This window comes from Plectropomus leopardus, chromosome 6 (assembly GCF_026936395.1).
Source record: "Plectropomus leopardus strain MGB_pleo_1.0 chromosome 6, ASM2693639v1, whole genome shotgun sequence".
NCBI lineage: Eukaryota > Metazoa > Chordata > Actinopteri > Perciformes > Serranidae > Plectropomus > Plectropomus leopardus.
This window is the reverse complement of record NC_142181.1, coordinates 10,669,371-10,682,841: the sequence shown is the minus strand read 5'-3', so window position 1 is coordinate 10,682,841 and position 13,471 is coordinate 10,669,371. Positions and strand designations below refer to the sequence as shown.

Sequence of the window (13,471 nt, the reverse complement as noted above, 5' to 3'; positions counted from 1 at the left end):
GCAAGCGAGGCAGCATCTTGATTAGTGAGACAACTCGCTTTTCCGCCAACTTCCCTCAAATTCCTGCTCTCTGCCATCTCTCTGACGATACATAATTGCAGTTTATTACCTGTCTCTTATTAAAATGAATTAGCATTTTAATGAGACTTTGCCAGATGGCGTCTTGGTATGCTACTGGAGGATGCTGGAAGGCTGCTACTGCTGCAGAATCAATGCTGCAGACAATTTAAGAAAAAAATGTCGAAAGCTGTTCCCCTTCTTTCACTGATCTGTCAACATGGAGTGACAGTAGAAATACAGCATGAATGTTCTATAGTTCATATAAGGCCATTCTGATGTGCACCTGTGAGATGAAATGTAAGTATGTAGTTTGTATGAGCTGGGACTGCTAACACACAACAAGATCAATTGCTGAAGGCTGCTAAAGGCCGGTTTTAGTGGCTGGGGAGGATCTATTCTATGGATCAGAGCTGCAAATGAGGAATATAATTAGATAGCTTTATCTCACTGGCTCAGCCTGGGTTTTAAGTACGTGTGTGTTCGCCTGTGTGTGCGTGTGTTTGTGTGTGTGTGAGAGAGTATGTGTTTGCTACTCTCAATGTGATCAGAGCAAAAACACGTTGGTAGCGAGAATGTGGGTGGCACAACAACATTAATGTTAGCAGCAGGGGAGGTAATCAAAATGTTGGGTGCAATGTCTCACTCATTCATTTGAGGAGGTGTTAACTCTGGAGTGGACATTGCAATGTGATTACATAATATCAGTGTGGGTGTCAAAAGGCCGGGGCTTACATTTCCCTTCCAAAACCGAGGCATCCGCTTTGAACAGAAGCTTGACATTTCCTCGCTACCACAACGCTGCTCTTTTGATTTCTCTGTTTTCTTTTGTGATAAAAGAGAGCTACAGCTAAAGTGCAACTGAAACAAAGGAAAAATGTTTGGTATAGTCACTGGTGGCCATATTTTCCTCAGGGAGAAATCCATGGTGAGGAAATCCTGTCTATATGTTGAAGCAGCCAACAACAGAGAAAGTTCTTATTTTTTTAGAAACATATTTTTTAAAATGTTATATTAAAGGGGACCCATTACGCTTTTCCTTTTTTCTGCCATATACTGTATGTTCATGTTACAGAATCAGATGTTCATATCAAAGCTGACCAAAGATACAAATGAGGTAACTGTATCTAGATGTAATCCCCATGAGCAGAAACCTCTGGCTTCAGGCCTTTCTAAATATTCTGTTTCAAACCTTTTCTCTACCTCGGCTACAAGCTGACATCAGCTTGTGACAGATTTCTCTATATGGTCATTTGCTCCAGGCACGCTACTGCAACAGTTTACAATACACAGCCTACTCTGCCACATAAAACTTCATGCTAACTTCAGAGAAACATGTAAACTCAGATGAAAAAATTCTCTGTGATTTCAGATAATATTCCTGTTGAAACAAGTCCGGTTGTTTTATTTTAATAAATTAATTATAATTCATTTATTTTAATAATAGTTTTTAATGGAAGACAGTGCAGCTATACACAGTCATATCCTGGCTGTAATTACACTGCTGCATGTAGCTACATGCTAATGTCATGGAAACAAATAAACATGGTTGCCAATGTTGTTCATTTTCTCTCTGATTCCTAATTATGTTCCTGCTGGAACATGTCTGATTGTGTTTAGGAGCAATTATAAATGTTTTTTAAGGGGGGAAAGTTATGCTATACACAATCATCAGTTACAAGTACACTGCTACATGCAGCTGCATGATAATGTCAGAAAAACATTTTATTTTGGATGTTGTTCATTTCTCCCCAAATCATACTGCTGTACGTTGCTGTTATTTGGCTGCAACAAAGGTTCAGCTATGCTGTGATATAGAAAACGCGGAAATGCAGACCAATCGGAGCAGACTGCTTTTTGGAGAGGTGGGCTTAAAGGGACAGGCCCTAAAATGGAGCATCACAGATCGAGGGTTAATAGTGGGGTTTTAGCCCAGACAGTATGAGGAGAATAAGATGTTTATTTGATGATTAGAACATGTAAATGTGTATTCTTAGAAACCCAATATACATGTATAAACCTGAAAATGAGCAGAATAGGTCCTCTTTAAATATAACAACTTCAGTTTTTGATATATGTTAATACTAGAGATGTAAATCCAGTTAAAATCATGTATCCAGAAAAAGTGGATACCTGATTTCCATAATAGTATTGCACCATTGTAATTTTGAATCATAAGCCCTATGCTGCACCCTGTTCCACACTCTCCATTCACACTATAATGTGTTCAAACATTGGTTAGTGAGAGTGAGCGTACTGTTATTACTGTTGATAACTGCTATATACATTAAGAGTAGTGAGTCAGAGTGGATGTGGAGCCACAGTCACAAATAATTTCATCTTTGTCCCTAATTGGTCAGCAGAGGAAGCCATCATGTTTTACTTCTGCAATAATACACACTTTCCTACCCTGAATGCCCTGAAAACCTCGCTGCATCTGTCTTGCATTGGCTCAATACATCTTAACAACTGGAACCACACTGTATTTTTTCCCCATCTTCTTTCCTGCATGCAGTGTGAGCCACACTGTCATCGCTTCACACTGTGAAAAACAATTACAGTAATAACTCAGTATAGATGGCACATGCCAGAAAAACTAAGCTTTTTATTTTCTAGCCACAATTAGTGCTTTTTCCAGACACGTAATTTCTGAAGGTACATAATATCTGGATCTGCCTCAAGACCAATATACATAATTAGGATTCCACCAATGGAAGGTTTTTGCTTGCATTGTGCTTACAGCTATCCATTATAAATTGTAACAATATGATTGGTCAATGCAATGTCAAAACTTGTTCTGAAAACATTCTTGAGGAATAGTCCTAGTTGGTAAACAAAGTGCCGAGAATGAAGATGAGATTGCTTGGTAAAGCATTATAAAGGATCCCACTTGTTCTCAATAGCTAATTTATAATGCTAAACACAACAGGATGCATAGACACAATTATGTCATAATGGAAAACGAACACAGAAGAAAGCAGATTGACAAAAGAGCAGTTTCAATAGGCCACCGCTGAGTGTTTGCAATGTGTTGATTTTGTTATTGAATTAGGTTTCATGTCACTCTTTGAAAAGTGTGTTAACTTTTTTTTTTAAAGAGGCAAGGCAGCTTCATTTGTATACCTGACCTTGACCTTCAACCTTTGACATCAGTCCATTGTTAAGTCCAAATTGATGTGTCTGCCAAATTTGCAGAAATTCCCCCAAGGCCTTCTTGAAAAATCTTGTTAACAAGAATAAGATGGATACACAGTCACAGTGCCCCGGGACCAACAAAATCTGATCAGATCATTCTTCAGTCCAAGTCTACAATTTTTACCAAATTTGAAGAAATTCCCAATAAGTGTTCATGAAATGTCAGATTCACAAGATGGGCAGCGAGCTGAATGGTCAGGCCAAAAAAAAATATTGCCTCTGGTCACAGCTGTCGCCAACAATGTTGTTTGGTGTTGTCTGTGGTTTTACATATTAAGTCAAGATGTATATTTTCTTTTTGGTTTAGACTCTGTTAAAATAATATATGTGATGTGAGTTTCCAATTATTTGCCAAAATAATGATCCAAGTTGAAACCCATTGATCACCAGTGCTGGAAACTGACCTCTAAAGTGCTGGCTGTTTATTTCTAGACCTTCTTTCTACTTCACTGGATGTACCGAGGAGGATTTCTCAACCATTACACCCTCCTTGGACAGACAGAGGACACCTTGGAGCTGCTGACCTCAGAGCTGTTGTGCTCCAAAAACCTTCGAAGCCTGTGTGAACAAGCCTAAACTTCAGTATGAGCCATCCTGTTAAAAAACCCCACATCTAGCTTTTTCCCACATGGAGAGGGAATAAATTAAAGATATTTTTTTTAAACATAAAAAATAAGTGTGTGAGCTGAGTAGAGACAGTGCTTATGACAGGTACATGCAAATGGGAAAAAGTAAGTTCAAAGTATTCCAGGAAGTCTTGCAGATCATATCTTGCTATGCTGAAATTTAGCTGGTCAGATAAAATGTGCTGCATTTTAAATGCAGTTTTCTCCTTCATTAATTTGCACATTTCTTTCTTATACGGTGTCATTGCCAGTTTAAAGAAGGCTGGAATGCTAATTAAGCAGGCACATAAAGGCTGTCTAGAAAGATAAACAGCAGAAAAAAGATCTATAACAACCTAGTACTCTGTGGGATATTGAGGGATTCTCCGGCCCTCCCTCTCCTTTACTGTGGTAATGGGCTTTTTCTCCCTAGGCTGCGGAAGTACTGGATGTGTGTCATTAACCATACCGCTTTCGCCAACACAAATGATTGTACAAAGCTACTCAGGCTTGTGGATATATTAATTAATATGTATTGCATGAATATATGGTCCTTAAGTGTACACAGGCTAAATCCTTTCAAGCATGTCAGATAACTTCCCTCAATTCCAAATTCTGCAGGACTGTGGTAAAAGCCATGCATATATATTGTACGCTATATAAATAATCACACGCATGGACGTGTACAGCCCTCTTTTCATACATGTAGCCACTTGATGGCCGTGTATGAAATGCTGAGGAGATTTTTCCCTTTCTGAAAATGTTTGACTGGAGTAAGCAATATGTATCCATTAGTGACTTAAACACAAACTGCCTCCCCTGCTAGCTGTTTGATTATAATTAAATTACATTCTTCCCCAGGGAAAGCAGGAATCCTCATGTCTATGTGGTGTGCCACAGTGGGAGCCAGTGACACACAACGGCAGAGAAGAGCAAAACAGAGGGAATGACAAATTATAAATACATGTAATTTAAATGATGGCATTAAGGAATCGAGGGATAACTGCAGGGAAAAACAAACAGCGAAGAAACATTTAAATCTGCAACAGACACCGCTGCATCATGAATGTCTCTAAACGTGCACAGCATTACCCGATATTTTACTGTGTCATGGCGGTCCTCCCTAAAAGCTTGCTCTTTTTAATATGTTAGTAATTCATTTAGAGAAACAACTAAGTCTTGCTGACTGTCTGTGATTTGGAGATTAAAGGGACAGTTCGTCAGTTGTCATGCCCCTAGTTTGGAGAAGCAGGCTGGGGTCCGACACAGAAGCTAAGCCATGTACTGCTGGGGATGGGACAAGCAACAAAACATATTTAGCCACCTAAAAAAAATCCCAATCAATGTCATGTATATGTACGCTTTATTGAGAGTATTGTCACCACTTTACCTTTCTGTCAAATAACCGGTTTTGAAGGGGAAGCCATTTACAGTTCAGCTCCACGTGTATCATCTCGTCACAGCTACAAAAATCCATTGGAAAAAAACAGCAATTTCAGCTCGCTTAAAATGGAAGCTGCTGGTGTACCGCTGCCCTGATCAGTTAGTTTGTGTAAATGTGACTTTGGTGAATCTGAACTAACTCTTTCAAATGCCAAAGTCACACAATAACAAAAACAAGCCAACTGTTCGAGGCAGCAGTAAACCAGCAGCTTCTGTATTCAGCAAAGTTTAATCATTTTTCTGGCAGTTGAAGTTTAGCTTTAAAGAAAGCAATTTGACAGCCTTATTTTCTTGTTTGAAATTACTATTGACATTTTTTGTGCATTTTTTTTACAGTATTTTTAATTTTTTTTTTTACGCATTACACATTCATATTTTTCATAATATTGTGAAAATTGAACCTTTTGGTTTTCTTGCCTCTCCCTGTGCTTCAAACTGTCTTGTTTTTTGGTCATTTTGTGTATCTTAAATTGTCCAAAAAAAAACCCCAAAACTGAAAATATTCAAAGCACTGAAAATGCTCTCAATACATCATGCATTTCAAATGATGTTGATTATTTTAGATGCAACTCCTTTTTTTGTTGCTGACCCCCAACCACAACAGTACATGTCGAAGGACATCTACTGTTTGCAATATGCTGTCAGTGGATAAGTACCACATCCAACCCCGCTTTAAAATCTGAACTATCTCTTTAATTGTTCAGATTGAGAAGTGAAGAGCGATCACATACACCTGCAGTTCAGACGGTGGCATAGGACAATCAATAAACCTTCCTGAACATGCCACCACTTCAACAGCAGTGTTTGCACTTTCACAAGTTTGACAATCTGATTCGCCTCAAGGACCGGGGTAGGAAATGACTCAAGATTCCTCATGTGGCTTGGAAAAAAAGAGATGAATTTCAATTATTCAGAAGGTTAATACAGGAAGGAGACTCTTGAATGTCAAATACCAATTCAGGCAGGGAAGTGCAAGATGCAAAAGAAGAGTGGGAAAATATAAGCAAATGAAAAAAAAGAGGAGAAGACATCCTGAATGTGCTTGTATGAGGTCTGCAGAGACTAAATAAACATGCCATTTCAGCTTTTGTTGTATGTTTCCTGGTGTGCTCGGAGTCGTGCTGTAATCTTTATTAAAACAATCCGTCTTCGTTCTCTCACAGCGTCGTTTTTGAAATCAACACATTCTCCATATAGGTTTATTTGCAGAACACGGAGGCATCAAAATAGACTGGTACACTGGATATCATGTATTCTGTTTACACATTAAGGCCGCATAACGGATGCCAGTATAGTAGGTTGCAAAAGAATGAGAGACAATAGAATTAGTCATGATTTTTCCTTTCTCCTCTTCTTCCTTGATTTCGACTAAATTCCTGGCTGAGATGGAGGGGGGGCTCATCGCAGTTCATAGAAAGTCACTGTTCTGATCTTGTGCTGGAGGGAATACTGGTATCCCATTCTCTCTGATATGCAAAGCTAACGTCTGGTTTTGAAAAGAAAATCCTTATACACACTGTTTGGTACTTGATGTATCTTCATCCCCAAATCAGCACCAGTGTTGCTTACAGGCAAACTCTTTTGTTAGCTTTCCAAATGTACAGTGTTACACTGTCAGCATTAACTCGACATCATCTCGCCAGCTTCTCAAAACCCACACTTGTTTTTTGTTTTTTTCCCTCCTTTTTTTCCCGTTTTGGCCGATGCTCTTTTTCAGATGGACACGGGGAAAATAAAAGACATGTAAATCCCACGACTGAGAACCTTGGCCACACTGAACCATGCTCCCTGAATATCAAGCACTGATAATGAAGTCATTTGTTTGAGAGTTGCCAGGTCTCCCACCAAGGCTGGTATTCATTAGTCAGTCAGTGCCTCAGAAAAGGCAGCTTCCCTGTGACTCATGCAGAATATAATTAGCATTTAAGTACATTTCACCTGTTCATGAAATGTGTGACCATATCTTGAAAAGACTAGTCTATATTTATTGCTTTTTCCACTTAAAGGCTTCACAGTGATGACAGTTGATGAAGCGGCTGTGTTTCATCACATTACCTTTGTCAGGGAAATTAATTTGCATGGACACGCTATGTGCCACATCCTTGTGCTGTGTGTGACGACTTGTGTTTTGTGACTATGTCTGCCTTAGAAAATGAACCGTGTCTCCAAAGAAACAGCTCTACTGGGAAAAAAATAGAAAGACAAGAAATAAAGCTGCATATTCTGTTGGAAGTTTTATAGATGGAAGGCTTTTGTAAAGCACAGAGGATGCAGCAGACTGACTCCTGTGACAAATTGCTTTCTTTTTGCCGCCGTTGACCCCAGACCTCAAAGATTCACACTTGCATGTGAATGCATTTGACAACTTTGTGGGTGTGCGTCTGAACCTGTCTGTGAGAAAAACATATCAATAATACAGCTTACCATTGACGGTGAGAGAAACCTCCTTCTCCCCTGCTCCGACGCGCGGGACCACAGCGCGGCAAACATATTTCCCAGCATCCTCCTGTCTAACGGATTTCAGTGTCAGGAGGTTCTCATTGCTAAGAACCTGCAAAAAAAAAAAATAAATGTCAAAGATGATCAAATGCAGTGACAGCAATTGCGCCTTTGCATTTGAGATAACAACACAGCAGTGTTATGAGAAAGAAAGAAAAAAAGGCACCATTTAATACTTTAAAGGGCACCTCTCCTCTATTATTAAAATCCAATTTAGGGTCTGGGCTCAGTAGAGTAAAGGGGATAGCTTTGGCCTTTGATGTTGACAAAAGTAAAGGTGGAATGAGTCTGAATTTGTGGATTAAATCAACAGATCTCATGTGAGAGCAGTTCACCATAAGGCTGGGACTGTAATGGCCTGAAAATCTTTGGTTTAATGGACATTTTAAAACACATGATGGACACTTCGTATAGGCCACGGTGGTGCTGGGATCATGGAACGTCTCAAAGGCTTCATCAGAGAAAAGAAACGGTGAATCTATTCTAAGCTGCAGTACGAGGCTGAATGTAAAACATACTTTGTAGCACTTAAAATCAATATACTCACCACTCCAGATCCCCTCTTCATCCACACAATGGTAAGCGAGGGATTTCCTGTCCAGGCGCAGTTGAAGACGGCATCAGATCCAAGGTCCACCTGCAAGGACTGAGGCTCAGCAGCCATGCGAGGCCCAACTGTTGAAATAAACATCATTAGCTGTCTGCGATACATTCATGATTAAGCATCAGCTGTGGGAGCACTGGCTCTTGAAGCTCAGTGTCAAAATATACAAGGCAGTAAAAGTCCATAACCATGCATTATCACTTGCTGGCATTATTGAAAGGCATGCAGTATTGCTTGAGGAGCCACGCACAGTAAACGTCAACATTGCGACTGATGTTGGTGCTGCCAAGAGGGTTGGTGACCTCGCAGGAAACAGGTTCAGTGAAGAAGGAGTGGTCCACGATAACCTCATATGTGTCTCCAGAGACCTCCTTGATGATGCTTCCTCCTTTAGCCCACCTAGTGAGAGGATTAGAAGGCAGAGAAAGAGGAGACAGTTAGAAATGGAAAAATGAAGGAAAAGGGGAAAAGGCATTAAGACAGGTTTTCACACCTCCTTATGTCAATAGAATTCTTTTGTGTGAATAAATCATCATTCTGGGGCAGGTTTTTCTGTGCTGGCTTCAGCATATTTTTGTGGCAGCCCTCCATGCTGTGACAAGCTCCCCGGTGACTCGGAGCAGACAGCACGTTCCTCATTACGCCAGGCAGAGAGAGAGAGAGCTGCACAGAGTGCCAGCTAAGAAAAACAAATCACAGAATGACAAATGGGTATTGCCCCCACCTATGAAGATGTTGGTTGACGCGTACTGTATTACAAACAACAGCTGAAGTTAATAAATTGACACAGGATCACATGAAGAACATCTGTTTTTGTCTGTGAGTGATAGCTTGTGTGACGGGGACACAGACACTCCCTGCGTTTTTAGGTGAGACTTTTATGAAGTCACGGGCAGTGGTGTCTCGCACTGCGTGGTCTGGATGGCTTGCTGCTGCTACAACAGACAAGGCCCATTTATTAGAGTGAAGCAAAGGCATCTGTGGATGTCTTGGGTGTCTTTGGAAAATTTAGACGGTGCGGTAGGACACACAATGCATCACGCATCTAAACGCTGCCATCCTCCACAATAGAGATGTGACTGCATGCTGATGTGGCAAATGAAAACAATGACAACGGAACCGGTGCCTGTTTCTATTTTATATTCCTGCCAGTACTGAGAGCAGTTTTCACGGGATAGGGAACTTATTTGTTTTCCATGACTAAGCTGGCCCCATGCTCGACTGAAACACTATCATTTAAATGAGAACAGATTACCTCATTCAATCAGTAAGTGAAGTGAAGCAGAATTCTAATTGGGCTTCATGGGATTGTTTTGCGCTTTTCTTTTCCGGCGGTAGATCTTTTCAAAGTTGTGTTCTTGTGTGACAAGGATACAGCTGAGAGCTCTGCAGCACCTGTTTCCAAAAATGTTTAAAATAGGACAGAGTGGTGTTTTAGCCTGTCTGCCCTTTACATAACTGCTAGTAGTACTCGTATAGTGTCTCTGTGTGTCAGCAAGCATGAACAGATGCATAACCCAAATAGCCTCAGGACAACGTAGTATACACACACTCTGTATCTGCAATGTCTCAATACCATATCCCCAATATATTAGTACAGGAAATCCTGTGTCTGCTACATACTAAAAGATTAAAAGAATATGGAAAGAATTATGCTAATGACGATGACTGCTGATGTAAGAAGCAGTGTGTCTGAATATGAATATCATTATTAGTGTTTCCGCTGCTGTTTATATGACAATGATGATAAAGACGACGCTGATCACGATGGCGTTAATTACACTGGTGACGGCTGTGGTAATCATGGTGAAGACAATAATGATGAAAATTAGTATAATGACAACAGTGATAATGATGATGTGGACAACGATGAGAGTGATGATGCTGATGACGGCAATGACGACAACAACAAAGATAAAGATCATAATACCCATTATACTGGTGGTGAGTTTCAAAGTTCAGACTTGCTCTTGGGATCAGTAGCTGACTAAATAATCTTTATCAAGGTCCATTTATGAGGAGCAGCTACTAAAGGGACCTTGATAGCTGAGATACACGCCACATTTTTTACTGCCTCGAAAGTGCAAGGTTGAGGGCTGGGTGTTACTGTTGCACCTATTCAGTGCCAATATTCAAGATCATGGAGTCAGGTTGTGCCTGACATTGCTAAGCAACCATAACAAGCACTGAATTTTAAGGTCCTTTCCCATTGCATAACCCCCTCCAACAGTGGTTAAAATCTGGCTTTTGAATGTCCTGGGAAAGTTTCCAAACGGTATTCCCAAGCAGGTCAAGAGAGTCTGCACTAGTCACAGGTATTTGTACCACAGAATACCATCTGTCTCCGCTCAAGTAGCACTCAAATACTGTTCCAAATAAATGCGCACCAAGTTTGAAGGAGTGATATGCAAAAGTCACCATGGTAACATTTTCACTGGCCTCCATGCTGCCTCTAATATTTACTAACCTGATTTCCCATTGTCTGACGTCGAACATGATGTTGAACATGACACACCAGTAAAAACAAAACCAGAAGTGCATGCCCATTTGCTTCAAAGGTGTGTAAATAGCTCTAGCCTACAGGCAATGGGAAAATAGTCTATAGCCTATTTTTAGCAGGTTTTCATGCGTTTAAAAAAACCTACATACAGATGCTAATTTGGGTGGAAAAGGAGTAAAAGATTATTTTCTAGAAATCCTGAGCTGATCTTCTACCAAGCTTTGTTTTTTTTGAGTCTGTAGGCCTAAAATATTGTCCATGGTACAGATTTAAAGCTCTGGGTAGTTCTGAAATAAAATGACAAGCTTTTTTCTCTTTAGCTCCATAGTTAATGTAGTATGATATTTAAGAAAAAAGGAAATATATCTGACAGTTGTGATCACATAACATGTTGTGTGTACTTATGCATTCTAAAAGTTGTTTATCTCAAGGCACATGCCGTAAAAAACTGACTCTAGGGAGCTGTTGCATGCTGCGACATTGTTCCTCTCACTTTTGAGCACACCTCCCATGCATCTACATTGACAGCAATGGATATGAGAGCTCCAAACATGTGGCATGTGTATGGGCCCTTAGAAGCGCACCCTCTGTCATACATCGTCGATGACCATTATGATGATGACAAATAATGATGCATGATGCATATACATCAGAATGTCATTGTTTCCAACAACACTTCACCAGCTCATACTGTAGGAGTTTTAACAGGGCCAGATGTTTGGGCAGCCGGTTACTCCTGAGTGGAGGTTGCGGCTGCCAGGTTTGGGAGCCCTTGACGGTGTTTGAGGGACCAGAGACAGAATGGCTTCGTCCGCAGGGAGCTCTGCTGGTGTGCTGGGCCTTGTCCAAGACTCATGTCTAAACATAGCTGGCCAGGGTAACACAAACACCTGCATTCCCTTTGGGAGGTTAGAAGGGCCGGTGCAAGCTTACTCAATAGCTGACTCACCTTACAATGCTGTTTCCTATTTGGGGATTTGATTCAGACAAAGGGTGTGAATCCTGTACGCTTGAGCATCCATGTGTGTGTGTCTATGTGTGCAAGCACATGTGCATACAAGGTGTATGTTTTTGTGAGCACAAAGGTCTATGAGCTAACACTGTTATACAGATAAACAGGTCTGCCTTTAATGGAAGGAGAGGATGAAGGAGACGTGGAAGAGGGGGAGAGTTTTGTATTCGCTGAATGTGATTAAGGCAATAAAACAGTAACAATTAAATTAGGCAGGTATCTGTGCCATCAGCATCAAGACCCACAGTAAATCAGGCCCCACAGTTATTATCAGCATGGTTAAGCACAGCACAGCGCAGCACAGCGCCGCTCCATTCCCCCTTACATGCATATTGAAAGTGATGACTGTTGAATTCTCAGAGGAATATAAGATTAATATGCAGGTTTGGTTATAGCATGCTGTCATGTTGACATGGACATAAATTACTGAGCTACCTTATGTTCTGCCAGAGAATAAGTATAGGTATGTACTTTCATGTAAACTATTTGAAAAGAAAGTGTTAAAAATAAAGTGGAGTATGCCATTAAACCTGACAGAAATTGGGGATTACTCAAGAAAGTTGGGAATAACTAACTGTTTGGGGTGTTTGGGGACTTTCCTCCAGACTTCTTGAATATCCTTAGCATTTTTTTGACTTTGACTTTAAATGCTTTGTCCAAACTTTTCAAGGTAATTTCTAACTTGCCATAGTCACATTGATTTATTTATATGTGAGGCACTTTAATCAACACTTTTGAAATTGTGCTGTGATTATTGAACTGATTGCATTTCAGGTGTTGCACCTAGGCACTTGGACAATTTTAAATAAAGTAACACTATGAGGCGGCAAGACTTTCTTGCACACATTTTAAGTATGCCTGGGTGCTGCTAACGTAGGGCACATGAATACTTTGAATAGTCCAAAAGCAGACAGTGGCATGTGTCAATTAGCTACCTCTCAGGTTTGCAAAGATAGAAGGAATTTTAATTTCAAACTTTAAATGTTTAGTGTAAACTTTTTAGAGAAATTCCATCTTGTGATGGTCGCATTTATTTGTATGTTTTCAGGAGTGGTAAATTTGAATAAACAATTTTACTACTGTGCTGTCAATGATTGAACTGATTACATATTAGGTGTTAGACCTAGGCACTTGACATTTAAGGCATGTCTGGCTGCTGCTAACGTAGGGCACAAGAATGCTTGCTGGGAAATGGTAGTCTTTTCCAGAAGCAGACCATGGCATTTAGATACCTCTTAGGTTTTTGCACAGAGGGAAGGTATGGTGAATTAAATTGCAGACTTGTTCGAACATGTTTAGTCCAAACTTTTCAAGGTAATTTCCAACTTGCCATGGTCGTATTGATTTGCATGTTTGCAAGAACGGTTTGTGCTGTGAAATACCGAACTGTTTACATTTCAGGTGTTGCATTTAGGCACTTGCGTTCTTTTAAATGAACACCATTTTAAGGTTGCACAGCTTTCTTATTACAAATTCTAGGTATGTCTGGCTGCTGCTAAAGTAAACATCACAATGGTGCTAGGGAATAGTAGTCTTGTCCAAAAGCAGACAGTGGC

At 40.2% G+C, this 13,471-nt stretch overlaps 1 protein-coding gene across 13 annotated transcripts in view; it reads right to left on the bottom strand.

Annotated features, from left to right (window-relative positions):
• kirrel3b (kirre like nephrin family adhesion molecule 3b) overlaps window positions 1-13,471 on the bottom strand; it is a 210,245-nt gene that overhangs the window by 23,967 nt on the left and 172,807 nt on the right. For all 13 annotated transcript variants that reach the window (XM_088078676.1, XM_088078678.1, XM_088078683.1 and 10 more), the window contains 3 exons: window positions 8,654-8,802; window positions 8,347-8,474; window positions 7,725-7,851 (listed from right to left, as the gene is read on the bottom strand). In XM_088078676.1, coding sequence (XP_087934802.1) covers window positions 7,725-7,851; window positions 8,347-8,474; window positions 8,654-8,802 — 404 coding nt within the window. The remainder of the gene's footprint in view (window positions 1-7,724; window positions 7,852-8,346; window positions 8,475-8,653; window positions 8,803-13,471) is intronic.